Below are 20,536 nucleotides of genomic sequence, written 5' to 3' on the forward strand. Positions count from 1 at the left end.
GAACGGTCGCCGACAAATATAGGTCACACACCGTTGGTTCTTGGCACAGAGAGGCTTTAAACTAAGGACCGTGGAGACCACACGCATCCATCTGAGAGAGTCTCGGTAGTATTTCATGGAGAAAATGCGATTCTAACAAATTCCTAAGAATCTCACATTTGGTGATCATTTTCAAGATGCTGAAAAATATTTAAGTTGACGTGATTTATTTTCTATGTCTAATTACAAGTAGGAAATTTTATTTTGAACTTTATTATTTTACGCATTTCTGATTTATATAATAAATTAATTAATTTAATTTATATGGTAATAACTTAATTATTTACTGTAAATTTTGTTTTTGAATAAGATTTTAATAAGCACTTGTTGAAACAGGATGTACAAAGCGCGTGCTGCTCTCTATTATCAACTGTCAGAACCGGCGCCTGTTCGTTCGAAGGGAACAAACACGTATACAGGAACCTTTCTATTTTCCCATTAGGTTTCTACGAAATCCGTTCACCGTTTCAAATTCCCGTTTCCATTAAAATAAAGAAAAATTCAAATATGTATATTAAAACATCGCGGATTATCCGCGTCCCGATCTTAATAATTAATTATACTAACCACCGGAGTGTGCCTTCTTCTTTCACGTGTGCTAATAACGTCGCTGTAACACTATCAATATGATAAATCTAGAAAGTACTAAGCACGGTTTTTCTATATATCACGAAATCCGGTTGTTTGTCGGGTGGTGTTCATGTTGTTGTTACCGTTGTTACCGGTGTTTGGAGCGAACGAGTGAGCGAATGAACGAACGCAGAAGAGCATAAAATTACGCAAACTCGCCCATTTAATAATAATTAGAGGCGATGTTCCTAAGTCTTATTTCCTTGCCAAGTTTTTTTCCTTTTCCATAGTAACTGGATCGCAATTGGTTCTTCGTACCAAGCGGCGGTCGTCTCTAAACTGGGTTTCTCTTTTTCACACTTTCCTGAACTATGTAATTGTCTTATGTTTATTTATGGGATGTGTTGTTGGTGTTTGTGTTAACGGCGTTTTAATTATACATTTTTATATAATGTTTGTACAAAAATTATTGTTGAGCTTTAATTCCTTTTTTAATTCAGGAAATAAGTTATATAATATTGAATTCAGGTTGAAAGTAAACTATATTTAATTGAAATATCTTTAAGAAAAGTTAGAGTTTGAAATGATCTTCATTAGTTTTTGAGATATTTGAGGGAGACTAATGTCTAAACTTTTCAAAGGATTGTCCAAGAATATTCAGGATTATCAAATGACTTTCAATGTCTTTTAAAATGCCTAATTGCAATTTATAAAGAAAAGTGTCTACTTTTTTATGGCAACACCATCTTTAGAACTTACATTTAGTTTCTGACACACAAATATTTAAAGTTGTTCTAGATTTGTATTGTTTTTTCAATATTTAATTCATAACTTTAAATTTCAAATGATATTCTTATTCTGTTATCACATAAATAAAGATCACTTCCGTGTGAGTGTGGCCTCGCAAGGAAACTACATGATTTATAAAATCACCTGAAGGCTATGAAATACTTGCTACGCGTATAAGTTGTCCCAAGTGTTGATATATGTATATAATAAAAGTGCATTTGATTTCGGTATATATAAATCACCATCCTCGGGGATATGTCATTATTATATACAAAATGGTAATGAATCTTAATCAAGAAGAATCTTAATTTTTTTTAAATACATTATTTTGCTACTACCTCTAGCTTTGATTTCATCTCACACCATTTTCCAAGTACTTTTATTGTAATGTTTTTGAAATATAAAAGCTTTCAGAATTTTTCATAAACGGTGTGGGAACTTTTAAAGTTCGGCCATTATTACAAGTTGAGTTTTGTTAATACCTAAAGCACATTCTTTTTGTTTTTATACTCATAATGATGAATAATAGATATCACTATTATTTACGCCATGAAAACATACATCTTAGTCTTTGTAACGGCCTATTACTCATCTAATGAAAAAGAGATGAGAAAAGCTTTACATTAAAATAATCACACAAATTACATGTGTCATTGTCTTGCAAATGGAACGACAAATTGATCTTTAAATATGGGATTATCAGAGGCGTTCAAAGACGTATTATATCATTATTTATATTATTTATTTTATACGTATATCAAACGTAAATTTAAAAAACTTCCTACAATTTCTAAAGAATTTTCAAGGTTTTTCAGAATATTTAAAATATTTTCAGAGAATGATCAAGAAACCCCAAGCATGGAAATTTATTTTACATATTCTGAGATTTTAGGATATTTTCAGGTAAATTTTCAAATTTTTCAGAGAATTTGATAGATTATATAGTTTTTTTTTCAAGAATTTCCGGAAAACATTTCCATGAATTTGTGAGAGATTAGATGATGATGGAAGAGGCAGCATTTTGTGTGATGATACCAACAAGTTAAAATATGTAAAAATAAACAAGATATGAGAAACTTAAAAATGCAATTGTATAAGTTAGCAATTAAGTTACAGAAAGCTGCACTGCACCAACAGCTCAGACAAAGCAGTACTTTTATCAAGGTAAACGGAATAGTAATATAGTCTCGCCAATCAACCATTTAACGTAATCGTAGTGTACAACCAGTGCGTTCGGATAAAGTCAACCAACAAGGAATCCATTGCTGGATTAATATTGTTAAATGTAAACAAGATGGACTAATCGCCTTCCAAAATAATCACACACAATGTCTTATTCTTTCAAAAATTATTTGTGGTCAAAACCACGGTGTCACCGAGCAAGAATCAACTTCCAGCATTACTAAATTAGACAATTGTTGATGATGTTCTAACATTTGATACACATTTGAAGCAGACTCTATATGTCACAGCTAGTTTCCCTCAGTACAAACATTGTAATATTAACATCCAGTAAAAGCAACAAGAGTCCTAACCAATAAGAATAATACAAAAGAATTAGAAATTTCTCCGTAATCCCAATGGATTCCAGGAATACTAGGAAATACTATCAGAGAAAATAATCAGTATAACCTTAATGGGTAATCATCAAACCAGAAGCAAGACCAAGCCACCAAGCAGAGATGTAATATTTCTATACAAGTCATTCTACATTACTATTTAATCTCAAAAAATGCTAACAGCAGTTCAACTATCAATTCTCAACCGAACAACCATTTAATAAACATTGTTAAAGATGTTATCAGAGATGTTTAAAAAATCTTCAATTTTTAAGGTTTTTTTTACAATTTTCTGAGGTTTTTCAAGAACTTCCAGCAAATTGCAAGCAAGTTTAGCATTTGTGGTCTCTGTGACTCACTCGATTTTTAGGTACTTTTGGAATTTATTTGGAAAGAATTAGTAATTCAGAAAATTACCTCGAATTTCTAAAGAATTTTCAAGATTTCTTAACATATCCGGAGAGTTTCCAAGATTGTTCACAGAATTTGTGGGTTTTCAAAGGTCGGCATCGTGGTGAGACATAGGACAGTCTGCAAAATACAAAACGCATTGCACATTTTTTGATAATTTCATTAATAATGACAAAACGTCTAGGAAGTAGGTCTTCAATATTTTCTAGAAAATTTTCAAGTTCTCATTGTTATACCATCTGAATAAATAAATGGACTGAAAAACATATAGAATTTCTAGGATATTTTCAATTCCTTTAAGTGATTTCTCAGCAATACCATACAAATCCAATGAACTTCCAAGAAAACTACGGATGTTTGTCGATTTCTAGAATTTATTTTCTATGAGATTTCTAAGATATTGTCAAAGCACTTCAAGGAGAATTCCAAGGAGTCTTTTTAAACATATCCAAATGATTTGTCGGAAATTTTTGAAGATTTGTAAAATTTCCTGTAATTTTTTTATTATTCATTCAATATTTTTCCAAAAAGCCATACCATCGTTAGTTTTTGACCTTCCTTTCTAAGTTCTTCGTAATACAATCCGTATATTTTTGTATTATTTAAGCCATCTCCGATACTTCTTAGTAAACCTTTCTCGAGAATAATGACTTTCATACATAGCATACCTATTAATTTGCTTCATGATCCTTTCAATAACTTCATTAGAAATTTTATTGATGGGTACCTCTCTTTCTATTAATCGGGTGCCGACACATTAACGTAGACTTCGATAAACTATTAGAATTGATTGAAAGAAATGTTTGGAATGGAGGAATTTTTGTAAGAATGGAATAAATGTACTCCTAATTGTATTTAAAAAATTTATTGTAGAAGTAAGATAATCGACACAGTTAATTTTTCTTTGTTCGAGATTGCGTGAAAGAGTTACGTAGGCATTAGCGTCGTGTCAGAGGTCAAAGCAAATCGACTAGAAAGCGAAACAGTTCGGTGAAATACACCTACAATTACAAAAACGATACTGTAACAGATATGAACACTGAAGACAACAAGAAAACTTTCTAAATACTACATCATCATAATTGACATTATTTATGGGAAAGGAAAAAATATATATTTTTAATAATAAAATTAATATAATTTTATGGTAATTAAAAAGACTAATTCATCTTTTTTTATGTCGAAATGTGAAAACATTAGACGGATCTGGCATTTGCATCCTGTTTTGCCGCTTCTCTCCTGAGCGATCGCAATCGCGGTTAGGGTTATTATGCGGGGACCTTGTCGCGGCGATGTAAAATCAAGTGTAACCTTAGGCCGCAACCTTACATCCTCGCGTTTCGGTTCTCATGGAAAACAATTGCTGCCGGTTGGAAACAATCGTCGGGCCGTAAGTGTCGGCCGTTTATATAACGCGGTGATTCACTAGCGAAACACAAAAGAAGTGCGGGCGAAATTAGTACCCCTCTGACGGCAGGATGGTAAAAGAAGAAAAGAGCAAAACAGCGGCTAAATTAATTAATAATAAAATTCCGACTTCGCTTAATTGTGCCTTAGCGGCCGTGAAAACGGATTGTCGACGATGAAATCGTCCATCCGGAAGTCGGTGATGACGTCAATAGCGTTTGTTGCCATCATCAAATGAGATTCTATTTAAATTCTAATTGATTCACATTAAGTAGTATTGTTAGAAATAAAAAATAACTTAAGAGTTGGATTTTTTTTGTAAACAACTTAAAAGATCAAAAATGGTGTAAAATATCTAAAGGCGAATAAAGCACAAGTAGTAATTAAAATAAATGTGGTTCTAAAGCCGTCCACATTCCTATGGCGCTTTGACGCAACATCTATTGCCATGTCGGCAGGTGAATTGAATTAAATTATCCCTAAAAGCACAATTAATTACGGCGATTTTTTCAGCGTCCGCATCATTACGGCATATGTTACGTCTTACTTTATCCTTCATGCGCCAGTTTACGACCACAAACCAGTATAATACGGTAGGTGCGAGCCAGTGAGGTTCGGCATAAACGCGATACGATGATGGCGAAATCAGAGCCGACGACTACAAATCGTCACGTTCTTCGGGTCGTTGCTGAAGTTGTTCGCGTTAATTTAAATCGGACGTGACGGCCTAACGGCTTCTAATAGTTTTATTACTGAAATCCGTTTTGTCTCCGCGCCTTCTTATCCGTTTGTATCTTGGCGCGTTTAATAGGCATATGCCGCCCATGGCCGCTATCTTAATATCTAATCGCGGCCTCTAGCGGCGATATACTTGTCTTCACTGCTCTTATCCGCTCAACATGGAAATTTAAAGGCCGTTTTGAAGGTAGCTTCTTATGATCCCGTAATGGCCTGCGCTAATGTAATTTATGCTCAGTCGTGATACGTTACTTTCCATGTTTTTAGTTACTTTAGACAGCAAGTTCGATAAACTGAATTGAAAGTATCTTGTATGGTAATTATTATCGTCAGAATTGAATAAATTAGTGTATTTTGAGTGTTGTTACTTCGTAATCAAGACTTGTATCAAATTTATGAAACTTCAAATTCTTGGCAAGATCATTCAACATGCACTAATTATTAATCTTTTCCATTACTTTCTTAAAGACAGAACTTTAAATTCTGTATTCACACTCTTGTACTTATTGATTCTGCATAATCTGCGACAATAACATTAATTAAGCACTTTCCAGATAACAATCGATTTCTACGAAATTTTTTCATAATGGTTTCACATTGAGCACTTGTAGCTGCAGGTACAGGTATCGAGTTGTTGTTGTTAGCATACAACCTATCCAGTATTAACATACTGGGTAGATACCGTACGCTGGTGCGAGTTTCAAAATTACAGAAGAGTTGGAGTGGAAGCTTTAGGTTGCATATTTCTTAGCATGGTTTCAATATTTACATCTGTTTTTTATAACATATGAAACGAACTGTATCGCGAGATAAAATTTGATTGTGCTCTGGGTCTCTTTTAAAATCAATGTCTTACAAAATGTTCGATAAAGAGTAATATAATAATTTAAGAAATGAATATCAAATCTTATTCAATAGGTCTTACAAATCGAAACATTATAAATCAACACAAAAAATCCTAAAAAACAAACACATTATTTTGTAGGGTTCTTCTGAAGACAGCAATGTGCCGAAACCGGTAAAGATAAAACAAATATATAATCACCACAGTATAAGTCTTTTAATTCTTAAATACTTTCATCCAAGTCGGTGATATAGATAACACTACAAACAATAAGAAAAAACTTGGGTACGCTGAAATATGTAAAAAGTATTGTCACCCATACAAAAAGGTCAATCACAATAATGATGTGCGGATCTGCTGATGGGATTCTACTGCTACTTATACTTATGTACAACGTTATAACACATTCAAAAAAGGAAGATTTCATGTTGAGTCTTGTTGGGAAAGACTATGTTACTTTATAAAATAGACTAGGTAGTAACCAACACTAATAAAGGGATACTAGAGGATGGACTACGCCCGATAAAATGAAATTTAATTAATGGATTTCTGGATTCAAATCAAGATAATAATGACCTTCTTACTGAATGTTTGTGTATGAAGGGTTATGGTGGAAGAAATGAAGTGCTGAGACGTAAAAAGTCAAGATTAAATTTGGTTCTGGGAAGCACTCGAATATATAAATCGAGTTCCTCAGAAGTTGAAGATGATTCCGATGATGCCAAGAGGATGTACACTAGGCACTAATCCAGAATTGTCGTTATTATAATTGGTAATAGGAAAAAACTTCCTCATTTAGATCCTTTTACAAGATAATGGTAAAATATTCAAGACGTGACTTTACAGTTGTTGTCTTTAAGATATTCTGAGAAAGAAAAATATATAAGTAAGTTCAAAAGTAGGTATAAAGAAGGATTTGATTAATTGTATTTTTTTAAAAATTCACTAAAACATCACTTCTTTTTTGACAGTAATTGTAACTTAATACTTGATCACATCTATTTCAAGTATTAGCGTACTTACATATATCGTACTTCGATGCGAAAATTTATCAAGTAAAATATCTCGAAAATTATTCGGTTTAGTTTTGGTCGGGGGTAGTCTGAGATTTCTAATATCATATCTTTAACAGAATAGAAACTTTAAAACTTTTCTTATGAATTACACGTGAGGTTAGATGCAAGTGAAGAGAGTATGCTGAGAGGTGAATTGTTCAAAGTCTGTCTTTTGCTTCTCTCTTCCATTTCCTGCATCCCAGCATTTTCTGTATACACTGAGAGAAATAGATTGTACGTATCATAAATCGTATTATAGAAAAAATATTATACATGCAGCATTTCATTGTATTATATTCATTATATTTATATGCTTCAGTACAATCTCGTCTCGCTGTCACTAACATATTAAATATTATATTACCTTATAGTATACTTTTAGTGCATAGTACAATCCATTTCTCTCAGTCTATCAATATCAACCATCTTCTCCCATCTTTTCCGCGGTGTTCCTTTCAGTTCACTCCTTACATTTTTCTGTTTATTAGTATTCTAGGAAGCCTTGAAATCCTTGAAATATCAGTCGCACATTGTAGAGGATTCTGATATAATTGGATCGCTCTGGTTTTTTGAAGTGGTAATAGTTCAAGAGTTTTCTCTCAAATACATCAGTATCGTTTGATAATATTTGTGTTAAAATCCCTGTTTCATAGGCATAGGTGATGATGTGTCTTATTATGGTTTTCTGTACTCTAATTTTAACGTTGCTGTGTATTGTTCTTGACTTTAATATATTTGCAAGTGCAAAATATGCTTTGTTAACTAACATATTTCTCCTTCTTCTCCGCCAAGACTTATTTGTTTTACTCTCAAGCAATTATACACTTTTACAGACTCGAAAACCAGATAGTTAAGCAAAGGTTGGGTTGAGTTCAAGATTTTTAAATGCTTTTAGTGGAATATAGGGCTCGTGAGATTTATGACACGGATATTCAACCCGAAAACTAATTGAATTAACTGGTATTTGTACAGCCGATTATACAGATGAATAAATGTACTAAGAATAGATGAATATCCATAAATACTTTAATGGAAATAGTATATTAATTGAAATCGCCACGTGAGGAATTATGGAATAATTCCAATTTATTATTAGAATAGTAATTATGTTAGTACTATATAAATCCGAACAGGATTTAAATGCTTAAGCAACTTTAATTCATTTAAGTAGTGCTTTGAAAGCTTTGAGCTGGTTCCTCTGAAATGTTAGAATTCCAATCAATTTTTAGTTGTCATTATTGTTACAATTAATGTAAAATAATTGTACTTCCAACTCAGAAATATTCTTCATAAGTCTTCTGTCAACACTGAAGTTTCCTTCCTCATCCATTATTTACAATTGCTTCAATTATGTATCAATTGAAATATCATCGACATTGAAATATACACCAACTATTATCCATAACCAGTTTTCTTACCTAATTATACCTTGGGAAGAGTGCAATTGCATTTTAAATTCTATCTCGTATTTTGATTAAACGCGTTTTAAATAACATTTGCTTGAAAAATGTCCATCTTTAAACATGTCGTTCTTTCATATTTACATGTTTCAAAGTTAGTCTTGCATATAAAAATTGTTTGCATTTGAACAGTGTATGTTCACAAACCACTTTTATTTTCTAATGTAGCACAAAAAACACTCTTTGTATGTTATATTTTGATTTTCAGAATTTTACAAAGATTTCCTACATATTATATGTTGTTATAATCATTGCTAGTAATTTCTAATTGAAATAGAATGGCTTGTATCACCCAAAATGATTAATGGCACTTTATGCACTAAATTTATTTATTTGGTGTACCTTAAATTACAAACATATTGTTGATATTCTTTGAACTTTTCGATGATATTGATTTAATGCTGTATAATATTGAATGATAAAAACTTTGTGAACTATTACCTAAACTTTTCTGTGTGTCAATTGGTCATTGTTGTGAAATGTAGATGATAAAGTGTTCTGAAAAAACAACCCTATAGGTGAGTCGGGAGGAACGGACCAAACTTTAGAAGTGTATTGTACACTAAAAAATAATGTAAAAAAACTCATATGTCCTTATCCGATTTTCTTTTATTTTATTTTTTTTTTATTTTATTGTTTGTTTTATTGCATAACTCTTACTGCATAACTACAAGTAAACAAAATCTTATACATTGACATTAAATATTGATCATCAGCGTTATTTTAATAATTATTCGAAAATATCGCCATTAACTTCTAAACATTTCCGGCTTTGTTTACTAAAAGCTCTTTTTGACAATGTAAAAAAAAATTAAGATCAGATAACAACATATGAGTTTTTTTACATTATTTTCAAACGTACACTACACTCCTAAATTTTGGTCCGTTCCTCCCGACTCAACCTGTATAATCTCCACTGAATTTTGAACAAATTAAATCAACAAATTAATGTTTTTATAAGGATTATGTAAACCTGAATGAAATTTGCCTTACAAAGGTTACATGCTTTTGAAATAACTCTATAAAACGCGTCTTGGAAGTCTTTTCTTAATTCATTCGCCTCCTATAGATATTGTATTTCTTCATAATTATCTAAAAGCATATCAGCTTTTATATGATTCTATAGAATCCTTTACTTCAACCTCGCTCAACATCAAGAATGAGAGGATCCTGATTTACACATTCATTCATAACTCGTTTAAAATGAAATCAGAAAGTTGTTTGATGACTTTGGTATAGCTGGTTCCTACACAAAACTTATTGAAAATACTCGAGATATTGTATGTTTTCTAAAAAATAAATATATTTACCAATGAAACAAAGTACTCTACCTACAATTACATGAGTGAATCATAAAATTTCTCAGAGATAGTTTTTGCTTTCGTTTTTTTTTTGTTGTTATTCCACCTCCGCGGAGTTCATTTCGTTTTTACGGCGCACCTACATAATAACGTCGGTGAGAAACAGGCTCCCAAATTGTTCGCCCCTTTCAACTTCTGCGGTAAACATGGGAACACCGAAGTGGAATGATGGTCATGATGTGGCGCGTAATTGCCCGTCTCGCCGTCGTATATCATCAGATATCGTTTAATTATAATAAGTTGTGTGTGAGTGTGGCTGGGGAGTCTCCTATGGCTTTGGAAGCGGGACGTCTGGGAACGCGGACGCTTTCGTTATCCGTCGTATCTTGGCGCGGTTTTAGCGAGCTTCCCTATGAAGAAACGAAAGAAACGAAGAAGAAGGAAAAGGAAAAGAAGAAGAGAGGAAAAAGAGGGGTCTCCGGTTGTTGTCGGCGTTTTTCTGTTTAGTAAGGCAGTGTAATACGAAGTGTCCCACGATTGTAACAATGGACGCGCTCTTCTCATCATTACGCCCGATCTGCATGAACATCCGCTCTTTCCTTCACTCTCGATTTTCAATGTCACACGACGACATCGAGACCGAAGGGGCAACTCACTGTGGAGGACCACAGTATTAATGGACAGTTGATGACCGACGAGACACCATCACAACGATTTCTGTAATTGCATCCGCGGAGGACGGTCCCATTCCTTACCGGGAATATCTTCTTATCCGGACACGATTTGTAACAGACACAGTGAATCGACGACGGGTTGACGTCGTCCGAGGGGGATCCGCGGGGGGCGAAAGCGGCCACAAAAACGTTAAAACCGTAACGTATTGTCGGCGAGAAATTCAATTGGTGACGATTCACATCCTTTTTCACCGACCGTTGTCGGAGTAGCATTTGAATATTTGTTGTTGTCGGCGACGGATGCACGTTTTCGAATGTAATTTTCAACCATAGAAAACTGGATCATTCACCTATATGTACCGACTGCAAACGAAACATCTCATCCTCTTCTATGGAATCTCGATTAAAAAGAATTTAGATTTTCATTTCAATATTAGACTTTATTCACTTCGTTGTATTAATTTCCTGTCTATAGTACAAGTATAAAACGTAATGTAGAAAAAAAAAGAGTGGCAGTGATAATGCCATATTAAAATAGAAATAAATCGATTTAATTAGCAACTAAACGAAAACACCACTGTTAAAGCAATCGTGACTAAACAAGGTTCCATAATAATAGTATATTGTTTTATATGGAAGAGAAGCAGTGTTTTTTATGGCGTGGTCTGTCGTTTAGCGACGAACGCAGTGAGTCGCTAATGACAGATGAGCCGTTAAAATTGTGGCGTGTCCGACAGTTTGCCGGACGAACGAAGTGAGTCCGGCAATGACGGACCAGCCACAAACGAAACTGCTTCTCTTCCGAATAAAACATAGTATTTTTTCTTCAAACGTCATTTCCAATACGGCGCTAAAGTGACATGTGCTTCAGCGCTATGGCGCTAAAGTGAAATTTACTTTAGCGCCATAACGCTGAAGTACTTTTTTGCTATGTTGATCTTAGCAACCGTCGTTATGCAACAATGACTTACTTCTACCGCGAGTAAACACGACAACAAAGTTGTCATTTAATGACGTTTGAAGAAAAATATAATTATCGCTATCAAATACAGGAAGTTATTGACAACTAATAAAAAAAACCATCCCATCTATATCATAGTAATTTTCAGCGCACTACATCATCAACAACTTTAACTGCGCCTATGAGTTGATTTTTGCGTAGGGGGGAAGAGGTAAATTGGGTCAAGAGTGGTTGTTCGACCAGAAACTAATGGCATTATTCCCATCGGATGACGTCTACTTAGCAATGATCTGCGACGGAACATGACGGAATCGATCCCATTAGCGATGATCGGAAGTGGTCGATTATGGAAAGACCACCGTATATACAAAGTTGCACCGGATCGGCCCCCCTAAAGACCATCAAAGATGGAATGGAATCGATGTTGAGAGTCGATGTTTCTGAAGAAGAAAGAGTGCGGTTCGTAACGGGCACGAACGGAGGTGTGGACAGTAAGCTAATAATTAAACGAGGGACTACGAACGGAGTTGGGGCTCTCTCGTAACTGTACACTAGAACGGAATAATGAGGATATCCTACGCGAATAAATCGATCTGCCGAGACTAATGCATTTTACACGTGCAAGCTTATTATTCCGTGAAGATAAACTCTAATGGGAAACTATCGAAAAACTAACGAAATTAATCTATCTAAAATAGCTACTTCAACTTAATCGAAAAAAAATTTTTTTTAATCTTTGATTTTAATCAATTTTACAATATCCAATTATAGTATGTGCAGATGTTCTACGTAAATTTAAATAATTACAATCGTTATTCATACATTAATTTAAGTTGACTACAACAAATGAGCATCCTGCTTCTCTTCGTATTAATACGAAAATTCCACTACACTACTTAGATCTTGTTAAATCAACGTTAAGACGAAAAGTAAATGGTTGCTTGTAGTAATCAAAAATTAATACTAATGAATCATTAAACATGTTATGGGTGTAGTTAACGTTTAGGGTCACTCATCTAGTCATTTCATAATAATTCTCTTATATTTACTGTTTTATATTTATTTTATTATTACGCCTTTGGATTGTGCGCATACGATTTATTATCCGCTTATTTAAATGAGTGTTTTTAAGATTATTATATTTCATTATGGATTATTACCTCTAATATGTCAATGGCTTCAGGCTAAATTGTTCGCGTGTAGTTTATAACGTTTGGTATAGAGTGTATCGGAAGCTAATTTACGTCTAGAACCATTAAACGTACGGTATTATTTAAATAGAGAAATAATTTTGGTTTGAGAATTACTTAATTTACATAATTTGGTGGTTTTTTAAATATTAAAATAAACATTAATTTACGGCATTAGCGGTGTTTGTCATGGATCTTTCGTAATCCCTATTGTTGATAGTACGACGTCGAGTCATCAACCATGACCAATTCTTTTATTCACGTTTAATTTGCGAGGTTTCAAAATTGGTGATTAGTAAAAGTTTCATACAGAAAGTGTTTGAGGATAGTTGTAAATTTATCATCATGTTGTATGCTTTTACAATAACAAAAAAAGAAAAATTACACAAGTATCTTTTCCCCACCATTATAAAATTAAGTGTACATCCTTGATTACATAAACTGGTAACACAGACATAGTTATACGCATCTTTTTTTTTTCTAGAACACTGGTATTAATTCAAAGAGATTTTCACACGTCCAAGTGGTAAACAATGGCGTCTCGTTCAAGGTCGTTCCCGAAGTTTGTTGTCGGTGGATAACACACAACATCTATCCCACGGTACATTGTCTGACTTGTCAGAGCTTTAACCTTGACACCACTGCATTTTAAAAACAAGACTTTGGATACAACTTTGATTAATAAGATTTTATTCCAAGAAAATACTAAAAGCAATTTAAGAATTTCTTGTACCTAAATGCGTTAAATATTTTGTTAGATATGATAGTTGTTTTCAAAACTTAATAACATTGTAGACACATTTAAAATATCTTTATCAGTGTAATAAAGTGTTTTATAACTTCCTGGATTTTATTGCGGTGAATTTTCTATATAGTAGCATTCCTTCTTTAATTCCCTTCATAGTTATAAAGTGGGAATGTGCAGATTGTGAAATTATCTATTCTTGTAATAAACGTCTTATACACCTTCTTATTAATTTTCATATAAAACACAATGTGATGAGATTTTAAATTTTATTTAATAAATTTAATAGTATCAATAATAAAATTTATAAATTTAATGTTTGTTAATAAATCTTATCTACAAAACAAGAGTTTATTTTTAAGAGGTTTTTCGGTTTTTATGCTCGCAATAAAACCAATTTATGTTGTTATTTAAACATCTTCTTAAAAATGATCTTAAAACATTTACAGTAATGCTTTATGAAATGTTCATCTGCTTAAAAAACTCATTTATGTGAAACACCGTCCGCCAGAAGTTTAGAGTATCTAAACGTGCTTTGTTTCATATTCATACTTCCCGCTTATATGCTGGTATTTGGAGCATAGCTAAACGATCAAGAAATTTTAAATATTTCACTTGTAATAAGAACATTGCGTAAGACACGTTTACTGAAAGCAGCTACAAAAAAAATTTTATCAATTTACATCAACTGAGTTAAAGGAATAAGAGATTCAGCCAGTAGATATTGGAAAACCAAGAAGTTTTTCATCCTTACTTTTTGTTCCTTATTTATTGGGTGGGGTTCCTTATTGGGGAGCCTACAAATTTTTTTGGAGATCTTTTTTGGAGAAAATTTGTCGACAAATTTTTCGTATGTTATGACTTTAAAATTTATCATTTTGATACATTTTTTTCCTCAATAGTACTGATATGAATTTAATTTTATACTTGTAGGGATAGCAAGAACTTAATTAATTAAACAAAATTAATGAAACCAATACATTCAAGTGAATATATTTACATTTATGACCCTTTCAAACCAATATAAAGCAACCGCCTGGCATTGATCATAGATTATAATAATATAAACAGTGAGCTTTGTTATATTATTGCGTTTAAACTAAATTATCTCAGTATCTAATGAAAGATTTAAGAGCCATAAGCATATTATTTGGACGAAACATGGTTAAATGAAAGTCATGTTGGATAAAAACCTGGTTATGTTGGTGGAACTGCAATTGAAATTAAGTACACAAATTTATTATAAGATTTATTACCATTGCGAATGTAAAAGATAGTTCATACCGCAGCCAAACATTAAAGAAAATATCAACCAGATATTTATACATGTAAGTGATGAGTTAGCAAAGGAGTCCATTTGGGAACACATTGTTGTTTAAGTCCGATTGATTTAAAATTTTGTGCACTATAAAACAAAGCAGTAGAAAACAATAAAGCATTTAAATTAATTTACAAATGGTTAAAACAAAAAGAATTTGAAATCAGGAATTAAAAAAGTGGTCAAATAAGAGGGATTCATAAATATAATTGTGGAACTAATAATAATAAATACACATGAAAAATTATACAGCGGTAATTCAATCATCTAAAGTAAGAAATTATAATTATTAAGAATGGTACTAAGTATATAGAAGCGATTAAAAACTTCACTAATGCAGCTGTAAGTGTAATGAGACAAGAGAATGATTTTTGTCTGTGTACAAAGAACAAGAAACATTATTGATCATTGAAGACTGTTTAAATTTTTGCCACCAAGTAGCCCATCTAACTCAGCTACTTGACCTGGCATAATTTTACCAGTTGAAACTTTTGTTAACGAGAAATTTTATGACATAAATCGACAAGAGAAGACCACATTACAGCCTCCACTCTTAAAAATAGATTAATTCCGCTCTTAAACCAGTTGTGGCAAAGAGTCATACTTAAATCAGAAGATAATCTAAACGCTGATTTTATAAAAACACTGATTTACCTGACTAATTTTGCCAGCAGCTTATCCAAATTTTGTAAGTAAATCTTCGATGCTGTGTCAGTAGTTTCATAGAGGAACGTGGTTTTAAGACAACACTGAATGTATCTGTTGGCAAAAACATTTCTATAGAAGAATAGAAAACGAAATACAGAATGAAGTATCAACTTCTGGTACAAGAGACCTAAGAGTAATAGCGAAATACACTCATAAATTCAGAAAATGAGACAAATAGGTATGGAAGTAATTGACCACTCTGTTGCTGAAGGACTATTCTTAAATCAAGAGATTGACGAAGAATTACACAAATTTTAAACAAGTGATTTTGTAGTGATTTAATATTAAAACAACTAACGGCCTGAGTAGGTACAAACATTGGATAAAGTAAGAGAGATATGTCAAATATACACAATTTTTACGATATAATTTTTTATAATTTTCACGTGTAAAATAGAGGAACTAAAATGACTCACTACAAAAAGGACCCTGTATCGATGAAAGCTATAGGAAAAATCGAATAAAACAAATTTACTTTGTGTCAACTGTACCTAATAGTTTTCGTTCAGTGATATTAAGAAATGCGGACATCAAGTTGCGGCAAATATGAGCGCAATGTAAAATTACAACTGCAGCAAGCCTCGACAAGTTTAGAAGTGAAATTCGTGTAATTTATTGTGAAAATTGTATAGTTCGAGTCATAGCAAGTTTTAGTACGTGCAGCGCAGATCTTTTCAATGCAAAATCAAGCAGCATCGTTGATGATTTACCAGTAGACTATGATTTTCACCTACTCTGCCAGATATTCAGCAGTCCACGATGTTTTGTAAGTACACAACTAATAAAAAGATTAATTTGAAATGGGAAAGTTCTAAATGTGAAGAGGTCCAAACACATTTGGAACATTCTACAAGATATTTCTAAATTCTTTGATTAACCTTTCCTAGAGTGCATTACCGACTAATCAAGTATTTGCTGCTCAAATTAATATTGACGAAAAACTTGCAATAGATATCAACGAAATTTAACAATTTTTAGGGATACGTTTTATTTATCACTGATATCTGTAATTCACTACCTCCAACCGTTCACTGTTAAATACTATGCGGTTAAGTCTGAAATACGTCTAATAATCAATATGCAACTCATCCTAATAATGCAATATTTGTTTGTAAACAAACTAGTACTTCCCTATGAAAACAGAAGTATGCTAAGGTACGTAAAATCCAAGAAATTGGGTTAAAAATTATTCTGTTTTGCACGTTCGAGCCATACTACATATGTGTTTGAAATACGAGTAGGTATATTGTGGGCCAAATTATCAGATATCTTACCAGATATTACAGCCAATGGACACATACAAAAAAACAACTTTTTGCTATTCTATGACAGCTAATTTTACCGATTTATAGCCCAGAATTAGAAACAGAGCTAACTCAAAACAGCATTCACAATTGGGGTACTCTTTTACAAACCGACCCAACCCAACACATGTTAATTATGGTTGAACGCTTAATAACAAATTTATGTTGACAAGAAGATAAGATCATTGGGGTAGAAATGTATAGTACTGTACATTATTCATTGATATATCACATATATCATATGTAATATATATTCTATAAGCTGGATAGAATTGCGATTAGTCTGTAATTAGATATAAAGAAATTGTTACCTTGTTTAAATACCATTATCAGACGTTATTGTAAAATCTATCAATCATACGGATCGTATTTCTTTTATTGAGATTATTCTTTTTGATTGTAAGGCCTCTATCGCTCAAACTCTCTAAGCTGGTAAGCAAAGAACCAAGGTCAATTATCGAGAGTACGCTGCTCTCAAGTATTAAAAAATAAAAATTCTTCAGTATCAATGGGAAGTGTAAGTAAGTGTCAGAAGATCATTAAAGTGAAGGGCGGCAATTGTGATTGTTATTTGTGTTTTGAATTTGGTCAAGAAACACTTTTTTGATAAGTAAAGGACAATTATAATATTTTGGCTTAAATTCACAAATTTTGCTACACTACCCAAAAATTGTACATGATTAATTAAATAATTGTATTTAGATCATATGTTATTGTTGTTTATAAAATAATTTTGAGTAACCTGTTCTATATATACCAATGGTGTAGTGAAAAAGGTCGTTGGTTAAATGCGCGTGCAAAGCGAGGCCCAAACACGAGCTCATATATGTTAATGTGCACTTGTACACAGCTTTATGTAAATCGGGTACGATCTACTACACGCTTTCCCAATACCTCAAAGGTACCTTTTACAATAATTCCACGACCGGGCCGGCTGAGGAGGCAAATATTTAGGTTATGTTGTTGTATTCGTTGCGAAACCCTATAGCGCAGCTAGGCGCTTTGTTGTCTTTCGTATCAATTGCGACCCGTGCGATTTTTTTATAGTTTACCTAAGCATTGAGAGTTATTACCGGTATGGCCACAGGACACGAACGCCGCCGAGCCGCGACATTGAGGGTCGGTCACGAAGCCAACGCGTTCCTGAAAATATCCCGTTGCCTGAGAGTTTTTTTTGAGTTTTACGGACGTGTGCTACGCCATATGTACACGGCGGCGTCATTATATCACGTGCGCCCATACAAAACCAACAGCGTTCATGCTCAGGTTGCTTAAGACGTAAGTTGAATTAAATGTGGTTCAACATGAAATGTACATGCGGTTTAATAGTTTGTTAGAACCATTATAAGAACAAAGAAGTATAAATAAAATGTCTTGTTATAAAATTTCTTAAATAAAAATTGATTAATACAAAATTGTTACAATTCTTTATGAAATGATTATGTGTTTTTAAGAGAAATAATAAAAAGTTTAATGAGATTTGTGTATGTGTAACCGCAAACCCGTTAAATTAATGCATAATTTTAATCAAAATAAATTAATGTAATCTTTTAAATACTTTTTAATGCCAATAAATAACATTTTCAAGAATTTTTTAAATCCTACAAACAGTTATACCTAACTAATAAAGGTTGATTAATAACATATTAAAACATCACATCGCCCGGTTGATTAATATGAAATTCCTAACTAGATAAATTAGTTCCGTTTAATTTCAATAATGCATTAATGACAAATCTAATATAAACACGTACTTATTTACGATTGGCCGTGTAATATGCAATGAAATGTTGTAAGGAAGCGCACGATAAAATAAAGTAAAAGGACCGTTTCCGTCGTCAATAATTAAGTAATTTTATAAGTATGTAATAAAATGTGCAAATAAAAACCTTCAGAATCTTCTTTACTGTTGGTGTTATGGACTGCGTATTGATGGGTCATGTATTGTTGATTAGGAACAGCTTCTATAACAAAAATAATGTATAAAAATATATTTTTATAATACCTATAATTCGAATGGGTTTAAGACCTCATAAAAATCCTTTGTACACTTAAGCAATGCCGAAACGAAATAATAAGGCGGAAGATGATTACTGATAATTAAGGTTTTACACGCAATACGATGGATGCAGAGCGGATATTCAATTACTAGAGGGAAAGTCATGTATAGAAGGTTGAGCGAAGAAGGTACCGTCAATTAGCTGTATTCAATTGGTATGCATTTCTTGCATACCTAATAATTGGATAATATACTTAGATTGTATAGTTAGGGTCAATATATTTTTATGAACTTTAAAGGTACAAGTTTAAATTTATTCTTAAATCATTACCTCAAATTTCATTATCTAATTTATGTATGGATTTTATTATTTTTGCAGCATTGAGGAGAATACCAAATTCAACAATCTGAAGATGCATGGCTAAACCCAAAACATTCTAGTTCTAGTTTTAATTGTTATTCAGTGTTAGATTGTTGTATATTTTTCTTGAACTCTATTAAAATCTTTATTTTATATCATGAACCTTAAGTCTGAAACTAACAACATTACAAAACACGAATAGAATAAATTAAACATTTGCTTATTTCGTGACGTCACGAACAGGCCTTCGAGCTGTGCATCTGTTCCATGGATGTACACTTTCAGCGGTATTCTGAAAAATCAAAAAATCGCTGTATTTTGGAATCGGTTGAGGTACAAACGAAATCGAAAGTGGTACAAACGATTCTCTACCGAATGGTATTAATAAAATTAGAATATAAAAAATGGGGTCCGGCAATTTTTCGAAATTTTTTTATCTCTTTAGATCCTGATGTACAAAGAAAATTAAAGGTGGTACAAACGAGCACAAACGATTCTCTATCGAATGGTACTAATAAAACCAAAATATCGTAAATTCGGGTTCCAGGTTCACAGAGCTGTTATATCGAGGTTTTACTGTATTTAAAAAATTTACCGAAAACACTTTGAAGTGTACAAATTAATGACCTTTCATTATTCATCAGTGGAGTAATTAACGTTCAACAACAAACTAAAAAAAAAGATCCATTCTCTGAGTTACTTTCGAAAAGCAACGGTGTTTTCCATTCATAAGGAATTCCATACCCTTCATAAGGAAAACTAAAACCAACTTAAAACCTTTTTGAATCGTCATTAGTATCGTTGTACTTTTACGTTTGGATGACTTAACTCTTAAGTCGCCATGGGGCACTATATAGCCGTCCGCGATTTACTGCGAACGTGGCGTCGATGTAGGTATTCGTTGAATGCCCGAAGATTGAGACGTCAGCGGCGGCGAAGAAGAAGAAGAATAAGTGGTTTTTTGCGGCGCGGTCCGAAGCACCGTGTTAGATTTATCACGACCGATCGGCCAAATTGCCGGTGTCCGGGGGGCTAATTTCATTTATAAATCATTAGCGACGTGCGGCGAACCGGTCATTATCGTAAAATTTCAATGTTTTCGA

At 32.8% G+C, this 20,536-nt stretch overlaps 1 protein-coding gene across 8 annotated transcripts in view; it reads right to left on the reverse strand.

The window, feature by feature from the left end:
* Positions 1-20,536, reverse strand: part of LOC111413454 (paired box protein shaven) — a 155,755-nt gene that overhangs the window by 67,315 nt on the left and 67,904 nt on the right. For 6 of the 8 annotated variants that reach the window (XM_071199221.1, XM_071199227.1, XM_071199216.1 and 3 more), the window contains exon 4: positions 18,963-19,037. The exons of the other annotated variants lie outside the window; for them this stretch is intronic. In XM_071199221.1, coding sequence (XP_071055322.1) covers positions 18,963-19,037 — 75 coding nt within the window. The remainder of the gene's footprint in view (positions 1-18,962; positions 19,038-20,536) is intronic. 8 annotated transcript variants of the gene reach the window in all.

The sequence above is a fragment of the Onthophagus taurus genome, chromosome 1 (genome assembly GCF_036711975.1).
Source record: "Onthophagus taurus isolate NC chromosome 1, IU_Otau_3.0, whole genome shotgun sequence".
Taxonomy (NCBI): Eukaryota; Metazoa; Arthropoda; class Insecta; order Coleoptera; family Scarabaeidae; genus Onthophagus; species Onthophagus taurus.